The sequence below is a fragment of the Heliangelus exortis genome, chromosome 3 (genome assembly GCF_036169615.1).
Source record: "Heliangelus exortis chromosome 3, bHelExo1.hap1, whole genome shotgun sequence".
NCBI lineage: Eukaryota > Metazoa > Chordata > Aves > Apodiformes > Trochilidae > Heliangelus > Heliangelus exortis.
Window position 1 is genome coordinate 26,894,798 of NC_092424.1, and position 25,084 is coordinate 26,919,881.

At 41.3% G+C, this 25,084-nt stretch overlaps 1 protein-coding gene across 1 annotated transcript in view; it reads right to left on the bottom strand.

Moving 5' to 3' along the window:
* Positions 1 to 257: 257 nt before the first annotated feature.
* The window catches only part of CAPN8 (calpain 8), a 30,785-nt gene continuing 5,958 nt past the window's right edge, over positions 258 to 25,084 (bottom strand). Inside the window, 16 exon segments of the mRNA XM_071741230.1 lie at positions 258 to 286; positions 2,595 to 2,677; positions 3,924 to 3,988; positions 5,160 to 5,222; positions 7,946 to 8,009; positions 8,092 to 8,132; positions 8,134 to 8,247; positions 8,249 to 8,304; positions 10,314 to 10,429; positions 11,512 to 11,676; positions 12,360 to 12,437; positions 12,439 to 12,507; positions 13,484 to 13,558; positions 14,877 to 14,962; positions 19,548 to 19,625; positions 21,893 to 21,996. Of these exon segments, the coding sequence (XP_071597331.1) occupies positions 258 to 286; positions 2,595 to 2,677; positions 3,924 to 3,988; positions 5,160 to 5,222; positions 7,946 to 8,009; positions 8,092 to 8,132; positions 8,134 to 8,247; positions 8,249 to 8,304; positions 10,314 to 10,429; positions 11,512 to 11,676; positions 12,360 to 12,437; positions 12,439 to 12,507; positions 13,484 to 13,558; positions 14,877 to 14,962; positions 19,548 to 19,625; positions 21,893 to 21,996 (1,286 nt within the window).

Sequence of the window (25,084 nt, forward strand, 5' to 3'; positions counted from 1 at the left end):
TGCCTAAGTCTTGAGATCAGTCTGAAAGTGCTTTAATCTCGTAGGAAAATGAACGCACTCCATAGTAGAATGGTAAGTTTGTTACTGAAAACTCAATGAGCTATTGGAAGGCATCCCTTTGTAGCATTATTTGAGTTTGCCTTGTTTGGGGTACAGTCACTGAAGAATTGAGCCTGTCACAGCAAAGTGGGTACATCATCCTCTATGTAACTGCCATCTAACATCCATTCATTATGAGAAAGAAGCTGGCAAGCTGCTCATTCTCTCTTTACTCTCTCCCCACTGTCTAAAACACATAATAGCAAAAAACACAACACATGCCCCAAAAGTAAACAAAAGGTGTATAAATCTATATTTAACTTAAATAAGAATTTGTTCAAAACCTGAAAAGCTGTGATAATTCAGTAGCACTGGAAAAAAAGCCTAAAGCAGAAAGGACATGAGAAAGATATCCTAACTCACATCCAGGTACAAAAGGATGCTGTTACATGTTTGCAGTTCACTAACACTTAAATAACTTGTGAAAACACTGCCCCACATTCTACTGTGAACCCCACGCAAAGAATAAAAATGTTACTTCACGTATATCTCAATTATATCATCTACTTGGTCTTAAAGAGAACAAGGTATTTTCCAGGTATCTTGGACACAATATATGAAATTTAAAACACTACTGGGTCATTAGGCATCTTGGGAAATTTTAACTTTTTCCCTCTTCATCTTTAGTATTTTGTCTACAGTAAATAATCAAGATCTCATCCTCCCTAGTGCTGAGACGTTGATCTTCTCCTAGATTTGCTGGACTGGGAGAATAGTCTCCAGCTTCTTCTGGTATATATCCCTGTTCCCACTGCTATGAGGACACCCACCATGTGAATGAATACTTTTCAGCTCAGTACCCTGACCCTGCCTTTTAATTGCCTATGAATGAATTATATGGCACAGAGAAGAAGCTCCTTTTGGAAGCAGGGTGGGCACAGGAGTGGCTCCTGTGAGAAGCTGATGGAAGCTCCCCCGGTTCCAATCCCTCCCCCACCTCTGCCCAAGGCCGAGCAGATATGGGAAGCTGGATGTGCTGCTGAGAGTAATATATTGAAGAAATGGAAAATGAAACTGCAGAAATATAAGAAAAGGACCTGCAGAGTGGAGTAGAGGATGAAGTGAGAGCGGAATGCCAGAAAAAGGCACCAAGGTCAAGTGAAGGAGGAGGGGGAAAGGTGCCAAGCAAAGATTTTTCCACAGCCCGTGGTGACATGGCAGCTGCGCCCCTGCAGCGCATGGAGAAGCATGGTGGAGCAGTCCCTGAAGAAGCAGAGTGAAGCAGCCCCTGAAGGACCACTGTGGGGTAAACATAGATTTGTAGCCACTGAAGTATCACAGAAAGGCTGACGTGAAGAAGCAGCCTGTGTAGGATTGCAAAGAGGGGTAGATGTGGATCTGCAGCCATGGAGGACCCCGTGTCAGAGGATGTGGCTGTTCCAGCAGCAGCCGTGACTCTGTGTGCAGTCCGTGGTGGAGCAGTTCCTGAGGGATGGCACCTGTGGGGGGATACTCATGTTGGAGTGGTTCCTGAAGGACTCTCTCCCATGAGAGGGACCCCACGTTGGAGCAGGGGAAGAATGTGAGGAGTTCTCCCCCTGAGGAGGAAAAGTGTGTGGGGAACTGACCCTGAACCCCGCCTGCCCCTCCCCTGTGCCCTGAGGGGGAGGCAGCAGGGAAGGGATCCGGGCCTGGGAAGAAGGAAGAGGGTAGAAGGTATTAAGATCTGACCATGTTTTCTCTTTCTCCTTGTAGGTTAAATAAGCTCTTTTCCTTCCCAAGTTGAGTTTGTCTGTTTTTGCCTGTTACCAGAATTGGGGAATGCAAACCTCCCTATCCTTGTCTTGATAAATGAAACTTAAGGTGGATTTTCTCCTCCTTGTCCCACAGCAGGGGTGGGGGGTGAGCCGGCAGAGGCCTGGTTGGTACCAACTGGGCCTAAACCCTGAGTGTTGCAGCTACCTAACAGTGGTTGCAGTAAAGCCAATTGTTCACATAACATATCAGGCTCTGTTCAGGCCCACATTAGTGCTATTTCTGTCTCTGGCTCGTTCACATAGACTTTACCAAGCAAAAGATAGATCAAAAAAACAGTGCTCCTCCAGATGTCCCTGAGCTGGCAAACACTGATCCAAAAGTGAATAGCACACTTCAGAGAGGATATAATTGGGGAATGCCTTGACCATCTCTTAGTATAAAGAGAGCCAGTGGGAGGAAATGAAGGAAAGGGATTTGGACACACCTCCAGAAGAGGACAATTAGATTAGGAAACAGGTCAAAAATAGAACAATTAATAACCAGATAGTTAAGCAATGGTCCCAGCATGGACAGAAATACCCATGGCTCATCATGCAGAACAGAGGATAGGTTCTGATGTATGTAACAGCTAAAGGATGCAGCAATATATGACTGTCAGGAAGGGAGAATGGCACTGGCAATGTTGTGATTAAGGAGGAAAAGCAAAGGGAAGCAAAGCCACTAAAGACTCCTCTATTCTTCCAGTGTTTGGTGGGGGGACTGAAGTGACTGAATGTTGCCCTGGAGCACATACTCACCTGCCTCTCTGAGGGCATTTTGCTTCGCATGGGAGTCAATGGTACCAGAGTAATCATGGTCCACTCTCTTATAAATTGCAGCAGAGGAAGGAAGGAATGGGTAAATGGCTTTTCCATGTGGGCTCACAAAGCAGTGTGAGGGTGCAAACATGAGAAGGTAGACTTTGGCTTTCATAACAGGTATGAACAGTAGTGAAGACACCATAATACAAGGCTTGCCAGGAAGTAGCAGCCAGAATGAAACAGTCAGGGATCCTCAAGGGTTTAACCTTGGCTTGCAGTCCATGCCCTGCCATCCTTCATGCTCCTGTAGGTAGATAAAAGCCAGGACATTGGTGCCTACCTCTGCTGAATCCAGTCTGCTGTGCAGGCACAGCCTTAGGTTTCTGATAGCTCTTTGAAATGTTAAGTGAGTAAAGGGAAGTGTTTCAAGCAGCTACTGCCAAGCTAGGAAGCATGTTCCCATGGGCTGGCAGCTTGTCAGCCTTCATGTTACAAGGTGGCAGGCAGGCCATTGCAGAAAATATCCTATCATTTGGCAAGCACTGCAACAGACAAAGTCCATTTTGCTTATTGTTTCAGATGAGATGACATATGCTTCCTGCTGCCAGAAGGTTTATTATCCAGTTAGAAGCCACCAAGTTTACAGCTCAGATTGGAATTGGCTCCCAGAGCTTGCTCTGCCAACACCAGCCTGAGGACAGAACCAGTGCCTCCAGCTGAAGGACAGATGAACATTTCCTCATGAACCTTCAGAACAGATCCTCTGTGCTGACCAGTATCAGGCATGGTAGCATCAGCCTTGCACAAAAGGGATATTGCCAAACAAAGCATGTCCAAATTTGACTATCTTTTAGACTGCTTGATTCCGGGTGCACTTCTTGGTATAGTAAATCTTCCATCACAAAAATAATTCAGCACTTATACAAGACTGAAAAAACATAAAGCCAGTTTTTTGTAGAGACACAAGTTTCTTGTGCTTGCTGGTGCTCAGCTGGCAATATAACATATCACAACAGCAGAGACATGCTCATATGAGCTTTAATAGAGTGGGCTGCAGAGAGTTGTCATTGCCAGCAATGAGAGACAATTAATCTGGCTTTCCATGAAGTACTGAAATTTATGGGTATGGTGTCACCAAGGTGAAAAATAATCTACTTGTGACCTTCTAAATCAGAGGTGTTACCGAGCACTGAAATGAGCTCCTGCCACAAGAAGGAAGTCTTCCAAGTAAATCTGCCTGTGGTGACTTACCACTGTCTCAGTTATGGATCTACACTTCAGAGCTTCCAGGGAAGGGGAGACAGTCAGAAATTGTATGTTACTGAGTATTTCTGAATCTTCATCCAAAGCATCTTCAGTTCTAGAAGATCCAAGGCTCTGGATCCATTGGTCTGGGGATGTTAAGGCATGTTTCAGAAACCAGGATTCCTCTATTAGCAAAACTGGAGAGGAACCAGTTCTGATATAAACAAATCACTCATCACAGCATCATTTTCATTTGCAATACACCTCCTTCTCACACAGACACATCCACTACTTTACGTTTGCTTAGCTAAAGGCATGCCAAGAGTTTCTAGGCTATCTGCACTCTCAAGGGTGCAGATATATGAGATTTCTAAATATATAAGCAAGATTAGATCCACTCAGATTTTGTAAAGCCTCTAGGAAAAAAAAAACTGGCCTTGCAACAAAAATGTTGTAAAGCAGAAACAAGAACTGTGTCAGAGTCAATAGTAGGCTACACAGTCTTCCCCTGTGTCCTTCAGGGCCTTGACTATTCCTTCCTGTGGAAAATTATGGAAAAAATGAAGTTAGCCCCCAGGCTGCTGTTATTTGCATTTCCCTGTTAGGTTTGAGAGGCTGTGGAATGCAGGGCCAAGGCATCACTTTTCCTAACAGCCAGTGATCTACAAAATTCATGGTTAATCCCTGCTGACCTCAACACACCCATGTAACAAGACCACCATTAGTGTAATCCTGGTACCAGGGCTCTTGACCCTCCCAGTACATTGGCTACCTTCCCAGCATGTCAAAGGAGTACTGGGCAGACGTGCTGACCTCTCCTTTTCCCTTGGCTAAGCAAAGCTTGTTAGATCTTGTCCTACAAGATATGCCAAAGGGAGGGAGGCACAGCATGTTACTTGTGGCCTCTGAACAGACTCTCCAGCCTGCCTCTGCTGATTTAGGCTCAGTGCTCTACAAGCAGAGATGAAACAACCTTAGAGATGAAAGTTGAGGTTGTGCTTAAAAAACCTACCTCCTGCCAAGCATGCTACATGTACACCCAAAGCTGCACAGCTTCATCCAGGCAGAAGGTCCCTGCTTCTCCTCCCTGATATTTTTTTCAGGAAAAGTTTAAGCAATAAGAGATGCAGAGCAAGTGAGAGAAGTAGATAATGGTTACATGGTTCAGGATTCTGCTATCCTCAGATGACAGAGATGCTTTGCTCAATTTTGTGCCTTCAGCCACATGCCTGGACAATGGAAGTGTGAATATAGACTCATCTTGTCGGGAAGTTTTGCAGAAACTTTAAAAGTAATGAAATGATGTTCAAAGGATACATCTAAAAGGCTGATCATCTCCCTGCAAGTGTTGATGTTGAATCCATCTGTTATGGTCTGTAACTATTATTTTATATTTTGTTTGAGAGTAAATATTAGCCACTGCTCATATACATCACACAAATTGCAAAAGGTAACTGGTTTTATGGTTTAAGCAAATTATAATTCTTTATTTCAGGGGCAAAATGACAATATGCTGAAAAGAGAGGTTTCTAATGGGAGAAAAAGATTCAAGAGGAAAGGTTTTTAATTAAATACTCATCCTGAGAAAGGGTTATTAAGAAAAGAGAGCAATGAGGTGTTCCTCACAGGGGTCTCTGTGTCTTGCTGGGGGCAAGACTGCTAGTCTGGCTTTGCTGATGATTTCTCTGCTGATGCTGCTCCTGATGCTGCTAGTTTTCCCTTTTTCCTCTGCTGCTGCAGATGATGATGATGATGATTTTCCCCTTTTCCTCCGTTTTTTTAATATAGTAAAAAGTTCTTTCTTGCCATTAATTATTGTCAGAAGGTTGCAATTGATAACTTGGAGCCTCCCTTTTGATATTCAGGTCTTTCCAGGAATTCTATTGCATTTGGTATCAATTTGCATTAGATGTTTGGCCAGCATTATTACCATTTTATCTTTTTATTCCTGATGAGATTTTGCCTAGTGGAGTCAGACTTGATACATGTTAAACATGTAAACAGAAATAGGGGACCAGGCTTTTTGTTGATTCACACTTTAACAGGGTAAACTAAGCTGGGAGTCAGAGAGATGTTGATGGAAACAGGGACAGTCAGGGTGGGGAGAAAATCTGTTAATTGAAAATAGCTTTGATATATTTTTTAAAAGAGTAAAGAAATGCTGGATCAAGAGATAATTTCATATTTTCAATGTGTTCACATCACCATCACTTCTAATATCCTTTCCTGCACAAAAAGGAAGTAAAAATCCAAGTCAGAAATACTTTTAGGCAAGTACTTTTTGACAGACAATCTTGGATATGTCATCCACCTTAAGAGCTGCCATTTCTTCCTCTGTTTCGCTTTACCTCATTTACATGGCTTTTCTGGGGCAGGGAATGCTATTGGTTTTGGGAGTCTTCTCATGGTGGTCCTTCCATAAAGGTACAGGAAGCATAGGCTGGCAGCATCAGGCAGTTTATTTTCCTCCCATATAAAAAGTTCAACAAGCCAAGAAAAAACAGCTAGGGGCAGAAAAAAACCTCTTTTTTTTTTTTTCCTCACCCTTAGCTGACAGAGCTGGGTTTTGCTGGCACAGATCCCATGTGCAATGTGGTATTGTCACAGGTGAATACTGAAAGGGCAACTTAATATCTTACTCAGCCTGTGCCTTTCAGCTCTGTTCAATGGGAACTATGTAACATTACTTTTCACCAAAATTTTTTTCCAACACTTTACATTTATCATCAGACATCAGATGGAAGAGTTCCTCAGAAATTATTAATATTTCCTAGCCATTCAATCGGAAAATAAATGGTTCATTATGTGCCATGCTGACATGACCAAGTAAATTAATTTTTTAATAGGTTTGACTTAGTTGGATGACTACTGTCTTTCTCAGCTAAAGAGGCTAGGGAGAACATTTGAGGTTTTCTAGGTTTATGAAAACTACAACCAAACAATACCAAAATTGCTCTCTCCAAACTCAAGGTCTTTCTAATTAGCAAGATGTTTATCCTCTTCCATGCCAGTGACCTCCTGTTCATTTAGACAATCTGATGTGACAGCCACAGGCTAGAGCAGTAGGGCTTTGTAGGTACTGAGGTTTTTCAAATACAACAAGGAAAGGGAAAGTGGAGGCAATAATTTTTTAATTCCAAGGTCTTCTAAACAAAGAGGAGAGAATTGGTCAATGAGACAATTGTCAGAATTATACACTAACATACACTAACTTACCAGGCAATTTATTTCACCATGGGGTAATATTTTCAAAGTCCTCATTCCCATGAATGTGCCGTGCATTGCAGAGGGAAAAAATCTCATTTTGCACCAAAAAAAGGAGCAATGTGGTAGAGCTGCTCTACTGTAAAATAAATTAAACTAAAGCTGTGACTTAATGAAAGGGGAGAACCGCTTAATTTATTGAAGACCAGACAGTAAAAAGAACCGGAAAGTCAAATATTTGCTTAGTCATAGCAGAGAGATCCCAGTCCGATCTTTCACTTACCTCTCCAGACAGCTTTTTGAAACAGTCTTGAACTCATCATCTATATCTTTGTAAATACTTTCTAAGACTGATTAAAGTGTTTTCTTCTGTTTTATGAAACAGCTGCAGTGAAAATGTTGCTGCACCTGGCCATAGCAATTCAGCAGTTCCTTGAAAGGCTGATTTTACACATTCTCTCACATTTCAGGAATACTATTTGTTTCCATGAAAAGGATTGTTCAGTGTCCTCCCTGCCTTCTCCTACCTGTACTAGATGAGAGGACACTTTAATGCATCCCAGCCCAGTCTACAAGGATGCAGTTTCTGTGTCATATGGGCACAGGTACCTGAAAAAGGACATGAAACTAAGTCATAGAGATACGTAAAGAACCCCCATAACCAAAAAATACCTTTCCAGAGCACAAACACATACAGTGATAAATCTAACACATTTTTCATTCAATGGCTGGTATTGATACAACCCTTTTTAAAACCATCTCCTTTTTGTTATACTCCCACATCCTGCCCTCTTTAACTCTGGGAATTGCTGCTTCACAGACCTCCTCAGGTTATCACTTCAGTGCTTGCTGGACACCATCTGAAGAGCCATGACTTTTCACCATTGATAGTGTGTCACATATGGTAGACTACATAAGAAGATAAGTCCTATAAATGGGTCTATTTTGCTGATAAATTGCTGGCTAAGAGAAAAGAGAGCAACATGTGGGAGCAACGCCTGGCCTTTTTCTTCATCTGCCCCACTGTCAGAAGAGGAGGCTTAACAGAGAAGAAATGTGCTGTGTTTTAGTCTGTTTCTCAGAAAAAAACTTGCAGGCAGAACTTTCCATTTTTGTAAGGCTCAAAAGTAGGTGGCACAATGAGGTGTTCCCCAAGGGGCAATTTGATGCAGCTGGAGACATCATTGACCAGAGCAGGCTGACAGTGGGTGCCTTGTGAAGAAGGCATGGCTCACATGAATATCTGTGTTATTCTCATCTGCAGGAAACGAGTTTTTGTTAAAAACCATTAGACAATCCACTGGTAAGCCAGCCACCCCATTTCAATGTCAGTGCTTTTTAACCATCTATATTTTTCTTTGCATAAAATAATAAATCTGCAAGTGATGGCATAAAAGATAATGACTGGACTTCTGTCATGGGAAACAGTCAGGCAGATAATTAGAATGATACAGGATCTTTCTCTATAAAGATTACCTTTTCACATGCCTCATTATAGTATGTGATAAAAAATAAATAAAAATACCATGTATGCTCATAACTGGTCAAACTAGTACCTGCTGTAGTTTAGTTATACATGAACTGAGCATTTTTTGTTTAGGCAGACTGCTTATGAACAAATATAAATTTCAGAATGGTTTTGTGCAATTTATGGTATGACATAAATTTCCTAATTGCATAGAAATTGTCTCTGATTTCTTTAAACAGCCAGAAAAGTAAACAGGACAAAGTAGTAGTAACAAGGTAAGATTTTGGGGGCTACATTAGACAATTTTGCCTACTTCTATATTAATAATAAGGGTATTCCTTTGGCTTATGTGAAAGATAGTACTTAATTTTCCTTAATACCAATATACTCTTAAGCAACTGAAACACTGTATCTCAAAAAACAAAACACTGATGTAAGAAGAAACAGTACTGTGAGAATAACATCTCTGCTATAAACCTTACTCACAAACCTTATTCATGACTTCTGTTTCACAGGGTTGTTTTTCAAAAAGTGTGGTTCACTGAATCACAAGAAATGCTGTAGGGCTGACACAGAGTGGGGAACAGAGTGGAGTAAGGTTTCTGGATGCTTAAGATCAGAGTATGGAAGGATGTTATCAAACATTTTATAATAGCTTGTTTTTTCTGTTGCAAACTGTAGAAAGATATGAAGGTTTTTTCCACTTTTGTTCTGAAGATAGGATTGGATTTGGCATTTATTCAACAACTTCATCTTTTCTCTTTACTAAGCTAAGTGGGCTGCAAAGATTCAGAAGCCAGATCCATATCTTTTTCAATATATAATGTTCATTTTTACCTTGCATCTGCAAGACTGTTAAAAGAACACAGTTAATTGCTACATGACCACACATTCATCTACTCAGAGAGAAGAAAAGGGATGAAAAGCTGAGGATAAAACTGGCAGTGCAGTAATGAGCACAGGCTCTTCCTACTGCCAGCCACCCCTGGGGTCTCTTCCTTCAGTAATGAAAAGTGTCTCTGCCTCAGTATTGACACCTGGAAGGATAAGGAAAGGTTGAGAATGGTTTGTTTATTACCAGGAGACCCAGCTAAGAACTAGGAAAGGAATGGATCCACAGTTTAGCACTTCTAAATAGCACTAGCTATATTTTCTTGATTTTAGAGTGCAGCAGTTCTGCCTTCACCTGTATTAAATATATAAATTCTGACCTCTGTTACAAGAAATTTAGTGGAAGCCAAATTTCAACAAGTATAAGCAAAGTCAAGACTGGGACTCAGATGTCTATAAAAAAGTCTTGTGCCAAGTGTTGTGAAAATGGTTATTCAGAACTTGAGATATTGGTCCAGTGATCCAAGAGCCAAGCTCTTCAGAAGAGCTGTCATTAGTAAGGAATAGGATTTCCTGATAGCTAAGTTCTCCAATGCAACAGGAGGTGCCCCTCTGGAGGCTAAAAGTCCTCAGGAGAGATTACATACCTCCCAAGGAATCTGAAAGGAAGAGGAAGAGCTGATATTAAAGGGCTGGGACATATCCACTTCTATCATTGGAAAAAAAATAAATCAGATAAAGTCTCCTTCAGACACTTTTTAAAAAAATTTATTTACAACCACATATTGTATTATCAGTTATACATGACATTTTGCAGGAAGTTCTTAGCTTGTGTAACACCTTGTGTTACAGGTGCTTCAAAAGAAATATAGGGTCTTCATCCAGAGGAATAAATACATTTAACTGCTTTTCTCCTTCAATGTAGTATTCAACGTAATACTGTGAATTATACTATTCATTGGAAATACTTGGGTAAGCCTTGAAATGTTTGGTGAAGAAAGTCAACAGCTTAGCCTCATTTTGCTGAACAAACATGAACTGAGAATTCATTACAGAAGGCCTAAAATCTACTAGTCTATTCTTTCTGGAACATGATGAAAATATAAGGCTACCATCAGCACCAACCAGCATGAGGATGATGAAATTTTTAGCTGAACATCCACTTGAGATGATTTAGCAGCCGTTTATTTCAAAAGAACGACTTCATCTTGCTAGGAGTCTACCCTCCTATGGGAAAGACCAAGGATGAGGCAAATGGGACAAAATAGATGTAAAGCAGAAAGGCTCTGCTAATGTCTTCAGGTTTATACTCAGCACTATCAGCAGTCTGACATCCATATTGTGCAAATTCTAGGATGCCAGTAGGCCAAAGTGCTTGGCAACACACAAATGGTGACTCAAAAATGTACTGAGGTCCATTTTTGTGTGCAAACACTTAGGCACTAGGGAAAACCTTTCCTATTTTTGAACCATCTTGCACAAGATATATTAGTTAAAATCAGCTATTCCCATCTGCTTCCACCTGGGCTGATTATGATCTTCATCCAGCGGAACCTATGTAACATTTAATTGTTTTTCTCCAGAAAAAATTTTGCGAATGATAATACTGTTTGGAAATTTTTATGTTTGCTTCTATCCTTTCACATCACAGAAATTAGAGGTGATACTGTAGACATTATCCCTACATAACATTTTAGAGAAAAGCAACACTGGTAGAATCAGAAAAGAAAAAACCCCAATAATCAAAACTACTCAACCAGAACAATAACATGGTAGACAATGAATCAAAACAATTTTCTTATGCAAGGGAATAACAATTTAAAAAAAAAAGAAAGTTACTACTGCGAACTAACAATAGGATGTAATCAGTGACACTAATCTGGAATTTCTGGGCACTCTGAGCCTGCCTCCATTCAGATTCTGAATTAGACTGTTGCTAAATTATTGCCTCTAGTTTTACACTGCTCTCCGGTTAAAGGGGAACAAAAACTGAACTTAAATTAATCTGAATTTCCCCTTATTATGTGGAAGAGATGGATTTGAGTCATCTTGAAAAATGCAGTTCTTATTGAAGTACAATGCTGAATGTCAAGATGTAGTGCATTGCTAATTTTTTCCAGAGTGAAAAAACAGGGAATAAAGCCCTTAATCAGTAACAAACTTTACCTGATAGAGTGAAGCAGAGCTTCTTCCATTTTCTTTTGTCCTCTGCAGTTCTTCTGCATCAACCCCACCAGTATAGTATAGCAAGGCTCGGTCAGACTCCCTTCATGGTCATCATTTGGTTCATCCAATCAGATTTTAAACTGGGGATTGGTCCAGTATGTTGCTAAAAATTCCAAACACAAGAAAAAATAAGGAATTTTTGCTGTCCTTGTAGCCAAGATGGCTGTTACTAGAATTACAGGGAACATCTCTTTAGAAGCACTTTTACCAGGACTTTTGCCAACCCTTTCCATTACACTGTATGGTTTTCACAGCTATGTGAGTCATGGCAAATCAGAGCTTTAAGATATTTCCTGAGGAGTGATGGCCAGCAGGGAGGAGCTGATACTGTTAATTCCAGCCAGTCATTTATCTCCAGGAAGTTTCCTTGGCTGCAGCTGCTATTTCTGCAAGAGGACCAAATGCCAGACAGCCTCTCGAGAGGCCTAACCTGAAAATGAAGGGGAAACAATACTGCCACTTAACTGTAACACTTTCCTGTCCTGCCCAACCCTTTGGAGGATTACTGCAGTCAATAGCAATAGCTGTGTAAGCAAGAAAAGCTTAAAAAAAGAGGAAAAAAATACAGGCATGAATGAACTATTTAGTGGGATGGTAATCTCCAGTAAGGAAGTAAATACGAATTAGATCTTGATTTAGGCTGCCAATCTTCTGCTTACTATTTAAACCCTCCAGAAAGCGCTGCTCCTCTAAGTCCTTCCCACTGAAGGCCCCTCTGGTTCACAATCATTTATTTTGATTGTTTTATTGGTTTTTCAACAAGCAGCCACTTGGCTGGATCTCCATCTTGGGAGTTCTGGAATCCCCCTGCATCTGAACCCCATCTCCACTGTCCACTAAACAGTGTCAGGTCCCCTTTATTTATATAGGGTGTCAGGAGTCAAGTTGCAGATCTCAAGATGGGTGAACTGCTGTTGAAAATCTGAAAATGCCATCCTGTTGCACAAAAAAAATCAGAGTTAGACCATCGGCCTGCAGCAAACGAGGTGACTGCAAATGGATGACTCTCCCAAAAGGGCAGCCTACATCAGTACTACAGAGCCTGGCCAAAGCCCTACTTAACTGAACTCTGGAACTTGGAACAGGCTTTTGGGAAACAAAATTTCCCACTGCCTGAGTGAGCTTTATCTCATGGAGACAGTTGTTCTCAACAACTGCTACACATTACAGGATCAGTCATACCATTTTCTGTCCCAGCCATGACCCAGCCATGGTCAATCCCTCATGTATCATACTTCATGAGTAAATTCACCAAAACTGGCAGAACAAAATGTGTAAGGAAGCATCATTTAATGGGAGTAAGAGTTGGCCCCCACGAAAGAGTCACTTGCTTTTACTGTTCGTATGAGGTTTGCGTGAGTGGCAGACACTGAGCTCTTCATGTTGCAAGCAGAGGTCTGTTCTCATTTCTCAGCATCTTATGGCACATACAGCACATTCCACTGAAAGACAGTGGACATTTATCTTTCCCATGCAGCGTACAGTGACCTGGCTTCAGTACTGATTCATATGATCACCTAACTGAGATGGGCTTTCCATTAGGGCTGGGTAAACAGACTCTTCCCAAGCTTATAATCTAAACATTTTCATTAGTGTGTAGCATTTAGGCAGAAATAAAAAAAAAAAAAAGGCAAACCTCAAAATATAGAGCGACTGGGGCTCATTCTTGCCAGCTCATTAATTTTATTACCATCTGGTCTCTATATTTTGGATAAGCACTGAGTTATGCAAGCTCTAACAAAAGGTAATAGTTGAATGGGAAGGGAAGTAAACAAGAGGTTGACAATGCATACATGTTATCATTAATCCCCTTGGTGTTGGAAGTTTCTCTCCATTCAAAAGAAAGGATTGCTTAAAAAGTACACATGTACATCAAATATTGGAAAGATTAAATTTACTGAATGATTCTCACCAAAACTCTCCACCATCTACTTACTTTTCCAAAGTGCATTTTTGTTCAGGATCAACATATTTCCATTCAGGAGTACTGCAGAGCACAGAAGCAAGCTGTTCAGTTGTTGTGTTTCATTCCTACAATGAGATCACAGAGAGGCTCTGTCTTTGGCTGCAGCTGATAAAGGAGTGAGTATTTCTCAAAAACTAGAGCTTCTGCCCATAACAATGACTGTGCACTCTGCAGCCTGACTATACAGGGCTGGAATCAGACAGGAACTGTATTTGCAACAAATAAGTCTTAAACCAAATAATCACTGCCAGGTGTCAGAATGTGCAAAGATGCAGACTGGATGGATAAGGTAATATGCAGCCTGAAAGTCAGGCAGAGCTTCTCCGTTGTAAGGTCTGTTGGCATGCCTGATATTCTCCCTAGGGAGAATAAGCAAAAAAACCCAAAAAAGCAAAAAAATGAGATTAGAAAATATACTGCAGAAAACAGCATTGCTGTTTTCCCATTCTGACATTTTTATGCAGCAAGGTGAGATCTGCTCTTATCTGCCCTCATGTGATGTTGCAGTTCAGCACCTGCCTCATCAGGACTGTCCCATGGTGAAACAAAAGTATGTTACAGCATGAGTGCATGCCTGAGACACCCTATCTTGGGCATGATCTAAGCAGCTCTGATAAAGCTAAGAGTAATTCTAATGTTTATCTTTATTTTCTATCCTTAAGTACTTTACAACATCAGCAGCAGTGCTGCAGTCAGTCAGGACAAGAAACTGAAATCTCAGTATTGCATGAAAAAATACATTGTGGTCCAAATCTGAACTTTTATGCCTCTCTGAATAAAAGACGTGTTGTCACTGCCATTCTCATGAGATTCTGAAGGTAACTGAAGCCCAGACAGTTTCTGATAAATTTTCAAATTTCTAGGTCCTTAATTTAATTTAGTCAACATCCCCATTTTTTTTCAGTATTCTCTGGTAGAAACCAAATGATAGTCTGATGTAGAGCCCAGAAACCTTTGAGTTGAGGCAGAGGCACAGTGGTTTAGCCCTGCTTTATTTCCCAGGAATAGATCAGTTTGCAAGCCCTACTATCAGTCAGATTAATCTGAGAAAAGTCATCTTGGAAAATGAGATGGATATGGCTTGCATTGGCCTGCTTGGAATTAAAACCTGGGCTGCTTTCTCTTATTGGAAACTTCCCTGCTTGAGGCTGGGAAGAATGCCCACTGGGCAGAGCAAATCAATATCTAACCTTGCTAATTAATTTTGGTTTATTCCAACTGATTTAGTATCTCTCATAAATGTGCTTTGTGATTAGATTAACTGCATAGTTTCAGTTTAATTTTTAAAATATAACAAAATACACTGAAGAGGGAGAGGCAGGGACATACAAATAACTACTTATCACTCCAAGCTCCAGTACATTGCACTTCACCCCAGAGATCTCTAAGCTTCACTAGTCTCTCTGGCCATCCTTGGTAATATACCTAAAAGATCCACAACAAACAGAGGCCTGAGCACTTCCATTATCCCAGTCATTGCTTTCACACAGAATAAATCACGATTTGTACTTGAGTAATGCAGTCTGTTATCATTTGAGATAGTTAAAAGACACCTACTGGCCTTTCACTCTGATTTTACATTATCCTGTGCCACCAAGTGAGCCATTAGCTGCAGCACTCACCATTTCTGCACTATTAGGCAGAAGAATCAGCGAAATGAGAGGAGTTTCCTTAAAAGTGTTATTTACTTCCCTGACTCAGAACTAAACAATTTCAGAATCTCCTCCCTGCAAGATGCCAAACATTGAGTGAAATCCTCTACAGCTGTCTTGCAGTATGAATTAATTTCTTAGCATCTGAGAGAGTGAGCACTGGCACCTCTTCCTGCCACAAACACACGGTGCAATCTAACCTCCCAGGAAATATTATGCTGCATAAAGTATGGGAAGAATTGCATTGGAAGAGTTGCAGTGGTGAACTTGGCCTTAAAGCAATGCCTTGAGCAATGTCACTAAACCCTACCTCCAGATCTAATATCTTCAGCTAAGCTTGCAGAAGAACAAATATGAACCCCGCACTTGGAAAGGAACCTGCTGAGTATCAGCTGCTGGGCAGGAACTTGCATGGGGGGTCTAGATGCAGATGGCTTGGGTCCACCTTTCTATACAAGCAATGCATTACATTCAGGTTCCCGTAATACTGGCTTTAACAAAAATTAAAAAGGATGCTGGAATCTGTCTGACCCAAGGAGTTTCCATGAAAGAGCCTAAGCTGTACAGGTTGCCTCTTATGTTCTTGTACACCACAGTGGGATACTGGCCTATTAATGAGGTTTCTCAGCCCTAATGGATAATAATTTACAACTTCTAAAAATGTACAAATTGACAGTACATGTTACTTTTTCCAAACCTCAATATAATTTTTTGAGCAGTAGCTTTCATAGTTTTATCTGTGGTTGTGCCCATAATATAGTGCAACTTCACAGCCTCAATAGAAAGGCATCTTAGGAAGGACCTCTAAAACTTGTCCTAATTCAGCTGCAGGTAATCTTTCAGACTTTGAGGAAACTACTCGATTCCCTTCCTAAAAACTGAATTTTGAGGGGGAGAGAAAATGAGGCTGATTGGTCAATGAATTAAATACTTAATTAGAAAGTTTGTCTAATAAAGTTAGAGTTAGAAAAATGACAATATTGATGCCTGGTGTTCAGATCCAAATACAGTGCTGCAGCTCTTGCTTCCCAGTTTGTGAAGCAGATTTGACTCTCATATTTACTCTCTGCTGGAAGCCCTTCTTCAGATCTTGCAGTACCTAGAACATCCTACCAGATGTCAAGGAAGCACTGGCCCACAAAGTTTATAATTTCTGGCAGTCTTCCTACTTTTAGATTTCTAAAAGCTTCCTAAAGTTTTCTATGCAAATGAGTTAAGCTCTGCAGCTGTGTACAGAAAGGCAAAGGGGCACAATGGGCTTTCTTCTCTTTGGCATGTCAAAGTTGTCAATGAAAATATTTTTTGAGATCTAGGCAATTTATCTGCTAGACTAATGATCTCATATACCTCTGGGCCTGTGGGACTGAACATGTTATATTAATGTCTACAGCAAAATAGGTGAACAAACCCAGTATTATTGTACACCCTCCTGCCCACAGGAGCTCCAAAGACTCCCTCCAGAGGTCAGATCTATCTCAGAGCTGTGAAGCCTTGATTTTTTCTCCTACCTAACCCTAACCCTCTCAAATCTGCCCATAGGACAAAATGTGCACAAACATATGTAGAGTGGGCTCCTTGGCTGTTGTGAGCTTGGCTTCTGGGGACTGCTGCAGTGCCTGGAGTACTCTCTCAGTGTTCAGAACAAAAAGCACCTCATGAAAAAAAATGGTGTGGATCTGGAGAGCTAATATTTAGCTGAGATGGTCTTAGTATGTTTTATATTCTTTAAATTAAATTTATGATGCTTGCTTCTTAAGACCTTCTGCAAACAATTTTGGAGTTGACTTATTCAGGTAGCAGCAGAAAAACTTCATAAGTCACCTTTAATATCTGAGACTCTGTGACTGCATTTCAAGTTGTTACTTGGTTATCAAAAAGATATGGTTCAAAGAACATTTAAAGTATTTCAAGCCTTTCAATTTCCTGTCAAACTTCCCAGGCTGATACTCATCTACCTTACACTGTTGTCAAAGAAATGAGTTCAATGGAGTGACACTTTTCTGTTTGTTCATACAAACCCAGACCTGCAGTCTTACTTTTAAAGGAAAAGAAATATGTTAGAGAAGATTATTAAAAATAAGCTGCATTTCCCTAAAGGAGTTATTAATGGGTCACACATGTGGCTTATATAAATGTGTAATCAGGGTCTGTTTCAATAGAGGTGCTTCCATGACAGTATTAGTAACAAGGACTTTGATATTCAAGTTATTGGATCAAATAACTAAAAGCATAGCGTGTCTCAGAGGTGTAAAGCAAATACCTGAATGCTACAAGGTAAGTCCTATGCCTATATTCTGAATTTTATTTTTGTGAAAGGTCAGTTAATATAGAAGCAATTGTGAGCAGCCTTGCAGAAATTAAACCAGAATATTTTTAGTTATGTTTTGGGGTTTTTTTTGGTTTTGGGTTTTTTTGTGTACGTTTTGGTTTTGTTGTTTTATTTTTTTCCTTTGAGAATGCAAGAGAAAGCTAAGTTCCTAGCAAAATCAGCTAATAGGGCTTTTTTTTTTCTAGGATTAGGGGTAGCTTTCAGGAAAAGCACTTGGGATAGTGCCCACAAAAGGCTGGCTCGGGTAAGCCCTGAGCCAGGCACCATCCTGAGATTCACAGTAGGCTTTTGGGCCCCATTTTGTTGTTCTCACTGTTTGATGGATTTTTGGTACTGCTCTCTAATGAAAGCCCATATAGCACAAAGGACTGGGACACAACATAGACATTCAAGAGGTGACAGAAGTAAGATGGGGCTCAGGGAATTCACACTTAGTTTCTAGGTTTAACACATGTAATGTATTGACCCCTTCTAGTTTAAGACCAGGTAATTTTCTTCAATTCTCTTGCTTGTAAATTGTCAAGGAAAATGAGGTTTTACTTCAGGCCTGTGATTTTTTTTTTATGCTTTTGTTGAAACTTTCCAAATAGGATGTGACAAGAAATGTTGCTTTTATTTCTTATCTGAACCATACTCCTAAAATACTTTAAGTGATTTCCCCATACTCTGTTCCAGCATCCACTGAATATATATCCTGAAGCAAGTATATTATTGAGCATCTACTTTTTACCATTTGGAGCACAAGCCCATGCACCAGGGAATTTTTTAGCAATTGTTTTAATAGTGTTGTGTTTACAGAACTAACATAGTTATTATTTATTGTCAATGACTTGCAGAAATTGTTTTACCCTCATTTGCAGACCAGAATGACTGGTCTTAGTAGAAGATGAGTAAGATCAGAAGGACTATGGTAAGCATTGGAGGAGAGAGAAAGGGTGATTTCTCTGTATCTAATCCATCAAATTCTCATTACAAGATTTTCAGCCTTCTTGATGCTATAAGTAATCAGAAGAGGTTGCTGCTGGAGATAGATCTTATCAGTGAGGCAGGCAGGTGGGGAAGCTGCTGCAGCAGCAATCAGAAGAGAGAATAAAGTCCTCTCACAGTTTCTGGCTGCTTGTAAAGAAGCTCTGTTTAGACAACACCAAGCAGTGGAGAAAATCAGGTAAGAAAAGTTGCTAGTATGGATGTTCAGGAGAGGATGGGTGCTGCTTGAGGGGCACTTCATCAGTGTTAGGCTCTAATCTGGGGAGCTGAGCAAGACCACCTTCTTTGGGCTGCATTTGCCCAGCATGCTCACTGCCTGGCTGCTCCTGGTCCTGCTTGCAGCTCTGCACCAAGCACTGTGCAAGCAGAAGGAGCTTTCAGCATGAAGGGCTTGGAACAAATTACGTGTTGTTGACTGCATTACAAAGTTCATGTGTTCTGCTCAGTTTTTACAACATGGCCCTTGCTTCTAACTCATGCCTGCAAGCAGATGGGCCATCCTGCTTGACATAAATGGCACAGCGTCTGTACTAAACCAGTTCCCACTCTGCTTACTGGTTATTGTCTGCTCATTTTGTGTGGAACTGCAGACGGAACTTGCTCTGCCTCTCAAATTAAAATCACAAATGACTAGGCTACAGGGTGACATTTCCTCAGTGTCCCTTGTCCCAAGTCTTTGAACTCCTCTTGCTGGACATGAAGCCCATACTCTTGCTTCAGGACAAGCACTGTCATTATTATGTTGGTGTCCAGATCTGTTTCAAGAGATGAAAAACAAGCCAGTCTTCTGCTCCACAAAGGGATGATTATGCTCCTACCCCAAGGAGACAGCTTGGTGTCTCCCAAGTTTGACATGGCTCTTACAAGCTCATACACACCCTGTCTCAGGCAGCAAAGCTGGTGCATAGATCCTCTTCTCAGGTATCTGCCTCTCCTTTTGTCTGGAAGATAGCAGAGAAAATGGTCTGTGTATGAAGCACTTTTAAATTCAGCTGCTTTTTTTTTCTTCTTCCAAAACAAAGTTCAGAAGTGCTGTATGTACAGCACTCCTTGGCTCTCCTTGGCAGACATCTGTTCAAGTAGCCCCTCCAACTATAAACTGAAGGTTGGCACATAATTCCTGAAAAGATACATTTTCAAAGTAAGCATCATGCTTCCTGGTATGAAAAGCCCTGGGTTTTGTTCATTGTTTCAATGTGAATGTTCAAGAAATACTAAACACTTCCAACATTTGTTTAAAATATATTCTTTATCCTTTATCTGATCTGAATAACATGGTGTCAGAAAAATGTTGCCTTAGTAAATCAAAACTGCTTGTATTTTGTATTTTTGGAGAAAAGTCCTGAAGATGTTTGCTTCTTCAGACTGTCAGTGCTACTGGTAAGAAATTCTCTTACTGTGGGGACAGAGGTGAATATTCAGCCTCAGCATTTACATCTTATTTTATCTTGTGGTTTTGGCTCAAGCAGTGGAAATGAGTTTGTAATTGTCACTCCCAGCTTTGGCACTGGAGCTGAACTGAGTTTCCATTGCCACCATCACAGAGGATATTCCCCCACCCTGACCCTGCTTCCTGGGAGCCCAGCCACATAAATGCTTTCATTAGTGACACCCCCCACATTCTTCCTCACCCTTTGGGACAAATAGGTTATCGCAATGAATGTCACTCCTACTCCAGCTCTGAGCCCCCCCAACAATGCAGATCCTGTATCAGGAAGTTAATATTGTCTCTCCAGAGCTTTCTACCAAGCTTTTTCAACGACTTTCTGGATGGCAACAAGGGGCAATAGCCTAACTTGGTGACTGGTGCAGAGGAAGGCTTAGGTAGTTGCCTGCTCTCCAAGAGATCACCAGTTGTCAGCTCTAAGCATCCCTGTGTCACTGAGCCATGGGGTCAGTGACAATCCAGGACTCCTTGTGTGTGTGTCTGATGCGGGGCCAGTCTCTGAATCTCCTCTCACAATAGGGGGGATCTCAGCTACATCCCTTTTGCTCCTGTGGTTATCCAGCTGGCCAGCTGTGCCAGCGAATAGGAGCCACAAGAAAGTTACCTAACATGCAGAAAAGGTTTTGTAGGTTTTTTTCTCTCCTCCCAGCAGGTGCACCTGGTGGCAGCCAGCAGCATGTAACTTAGTGCTTACCTAGAGACCTGCTCTTTCTCATCCTCTGACAAGTGCCACATACACATTTCACATTTCCACCTCCTCTCTTTCTTTAAACCTGCTGTTGAAATCAGAAGATAAGTCTTTGATGGCAGAGTGTCTAACACTTATTGCAAACCAGAATGAGGAGGGTGACCTTAGCAGTGGATATTTATTTTGCAGGGGGCATTTCTCCAGCAGCTCTCCTTCAGATTGTTCACTTGGTCAGATGCAGACATGTGAGAAAACAGTGACCCCATCACCTTGGGCAGAGCTTGCACATGGAAACCTCTCAGCTGGTTGAAGAAGTCCAAGCAATGAGCAGGGCTGTCACCTCTGATGGGAGGTGACAGCTATACCAGCTATAAAGGATGAGGGGTTACCAGCTATAAAAGTAGGTTAGATCCACGTCCTTCCATAGGAGAGTAAAGCAGAGGGTCTGTGCCACCTTGCAGCTCTGCCCCATGCATAGGGATAAGCCAGTGGGTCCTGTTACTTCTGGATTAATTGTCCATAAACTACTTGTATATCTGCTGAGTGCCAGCAGGGCAGAGGGGCCCCACACAGGCAGGTCTCTGGCAGGCAGGGCTGGGACATTTAACTCTGCTGGATTAGACCCACACAATACTTGTTACTATGCCTCTGTTTGTGGCGGGGATGTCATTCTTCCATGAGGAAACAAAGCCTAATTCAATGGGTTTTCCAAGGCTGCTATTCTCCCAGGGTAGGCAAAGCCAATATATATATATATATATATATATATATACAGTATTCATTGCTGAAACATCCAGGTTCCAGAGGGAGGTGTTGAGACCAAATGGGGTTGCCAGGATAGAAACCGAGCTTGAAGGGAGACAAGGGATTTTATTCAAGTACTATCCTGAGCTCATGTGGTGCACATGCCCTGCTCTCTGGCTGGATACACAAAGAGGTTTTGCATACATCTCTAGATCGTATCCTGGACCTGTAGCTCCATGAAGCTGTGGTGGACAGGGAGGAAGCAGATTCCCATGAAGCTCTTACTTTACGGAAGATTTAGAAGGCGTTGGCTTCTTCCTCCTACTCCTTTTTAGCCTTGCTCCTGCTAACCATGGATGTAGAGCAAGATAGAAGAAAGAAAACAAAATCTACAGGAATAGAGGCTGTTCAGGCACTGATTTATCACAGATGTTCAAGTTGTCTTATCAAGATGTCAAGTTGATTAGATTTGAACCCAGTATAACAGGCAGTTATAAAGCTCTCTTACTATGGGGTGCTTCCAGATTATTCCCTGGGTTTTGAAGGAATATGGTCCTAGGTCCCAATAACCCAGCACTGAAGGACAGGCTGGGAAGTCTGAGCTCTGTACTGCTGGAAGGTTGAGCAACCAGAAAACCTGGGGCTGTATATCTGCTGCTACAGCTTACATGCCTATGGAGGTTTCAGTCACTTTTAAAGCCAGGAAAAAAATTGAAAAGTTGAAACAAAGCAGAGTGATTTTATGAATTAGTTTATTATAAATAAAAAATGTGAACTTGACAGCCAGAGATGTCCACTTGGTCACATGACCTCCAGAGGGCAGGAGCATTACCCAAGCCAAAAGGGAAAAATTGCATCACAGGAAAGGAGGCAAGCTGGTAAACCCTGCTCCCCATCTCCAGTGTGACCTTGGCCAAAAGTCACTGTGCCTTACTCATCTATAAAAACAAGGTCTTATCTCAGCTGATGAAAAGTTAGCCATCACATTTAGAGTCTGTTGGTGGTGCTTTCTGGATATAAAATATTTACCAGAAAAAAAGAAAGCCTTGGGTACAGAAGGCTTTTTAGACCTTAAAAAAAAACAAACCAAAACAAAACTCAAACAAAAAAAACCCCAAAGTGCCTACTGTTCCTGCAGTAGAAAAACTCCAGCTTTCTAACCATTTTATACTGGCACAGGGGTGCACACCTCCCTGATTAGGTGGATGCAAATGTCTGTAGGTTCAAGAACTGAAGCAGGAGTAATTCTTGATAGAGCAGAGCTGCTCTCTGCTGTCTTCCTGTTTGATGGTGAGCTTTCCCCAGCAAAACCCAGTGCATGTCCTGCTGAGAGCTGGGTAAACATTAAATCCATTTGCCCAAGAGTATGTTTGATGATTGCCCCTTGGTAAGTTTAGACAAGAAGTTATAGGGAAGGAAAGAGACAATTTTTAAGAACCAAAATCTGTTGAGATAAGGAGTACAAACAGAAGCGAGCCAGATGACTTGTCTACAAATATTTGAAGAATATAAAAGAGGAAATCAAAATTACTTGCTCAGTTCCAGGTGGACACAGGTAGAGAAGGCTAGGCTGAGAGACTTGTTGTGTTGGTTACACAAAAATTGAATTAATATTGTTCAAATTGAAGAGAGGAGAAAGATGACCAGAAAGTAATTTCTGTTACATTTTGGTACTTCTAGGTGTGTCTTTGTACTGAATTAGAGTGAAGAGTGGAATAATAAAAGGTTGATGGGAGGAATTTTTTTTCTGGGATTGATTTTTTTCCCTGACAAATAGACCCACTCAGAGGTACCCACTTTCTATGCTCATCAGGCAGAACACTTGTTCCTTTTCCTTGAGGCACCACCCTCTTACACTGAAGTTTCCTCTGTTCCTGTGGCCCATCCTGTTGTGATTACTGTAAGCTGGGAGCTTTAGCAGTGTTGTTCATGGACAAGCATGGTGCCCTGACATTTGGGAGATGCCATTTTGGTGAGGAATCTTTTGTTTCCTATGTACTTTTTTAGATGCACACTTGATATGTTGTGTGCACTACAACTGCAGTTGCCACTAAACACAAGTGGACACAAAAGGGGCGAAACCTTGGGCATCATCAGCGTGTTAAGGAATGATACAGAAGAAATACTGTAACATTTTAATCTTCATAAATTCCATTAAAATATGCAAAAGGATTTTTTTTCTGTCCTGTTTCTTATATTTGGGGAGAGGCTGAGGACAACTACTTTCTCTGATGGAGGCTTGGATCAGGTGACCACCCATTCACCACAACCCTCTACTCCTAGTGGTCTATAGTAAAGTACTTCAAATTAATTTCCAAGATAGATTAGCAGAGGTATGATTTATTTTGTGTAGAAAGTGATACACAAGCACCATCTAGAGGACATAAAGAAGAGAAAGAGATGGTGATTGTATAGTTGTACTGTATACAGCAACTGAGTTCTATTACAGGGGAAAAAGTTTTCAGGTTCCTTCTGACTCTCAAAAACTGATGCCGAAGTGGCACTAACCCTTAGGGAAACAGCAACCAGAAAAAAAAAATCTGATTTCTGTTCCTTCTGGGATCTGCATATTTTTTGTCTGGCCCTTCTGTTTTCCTTCCCCTTTCTTGTTGGTAGAAAGAGTGTGAGACAAATGGGGAAGAACAGAATAAACCAGGAAAACACATTGTCTTGGTTTCAAATAAGAATCTGTAAATTCCATTAAATCAAAACTGTTCCATGCCTGTGGAAATCTTTCAGAGAAAATAATTGCCAGTTACCTAACAGTTCTAGATTCATTTTTACTGTAGTGCATTAGAGGGAACGGAAATGGCTCTCTTGTACTGCAGCACTTTGCTAATGAGAATTAAAGCTGCTCAGCTGTGTTGTAGACCCTGCAGCATGGAAAGGGATCAGCTTGACTTAGAAAGCTTGCCTTCTGATCTAGATATATGGGCTCCTACCAACCTGTTACTGTGAAAATGGAGTGACTGTCAATAGACACATTTGTATAAGCTATGTAAGGTCCTAAATATTTGTCTGTAAGATTATTGTTTTGCAAGAGGAAATATTTCATCTAAATGTTTTGGATGGGGATTGTTGCTGTAAGCAGCAGCATAGTGGGTTCTCTGTAGTGAAATGCATCTAAAATTAGGAGCGACCTTGTTCGTTTTTTTTAAATGAAAGGCAGAAAATTTTCTGTGCCTTAGGAAGGCAAGGAGAAAGATGATGTGCTGAGGTGGTAATGGCAGCACCCCTGGTAAGAAGCTCCATGTGGCTGATGTACCAGTCGTGTTAGAGCACCAAAGGGAACTGGGAAAGGGCAGTTGTGTTTTGCAAGATGTCCCAGGTTTTGCAGACACCTCTTACTGCATTGGTGAAGGCTGCAGCCAGTCTTGCACTGATGAGGAAACTTCAGCCTCACTCCAGATCCCAACTCCAGAGGGGAAAGCAGTTCTCTTCATTGTGAAACATCACTGCTGATGCTCCAAGCCCCCTCCCATGGGGAGCCACCCTCGTGGGAGGGGAGCAGGACCCCATTGGTTGTTTGGCCCCATTTTCCGCTTCCTGGGTTGCTGGTTAGTTTTCTCTTCCCAATCGCTGTGTATAGTGGAGAAAGAGCTGTGAGGCAGAGCAGCACGGAGTTGATCACAGCTGCTGAGCACAGGCCTAGGTGGGACTCCGGGCTGCAGGAGGCAGCTCTGCCCTCCTCACCAGCACC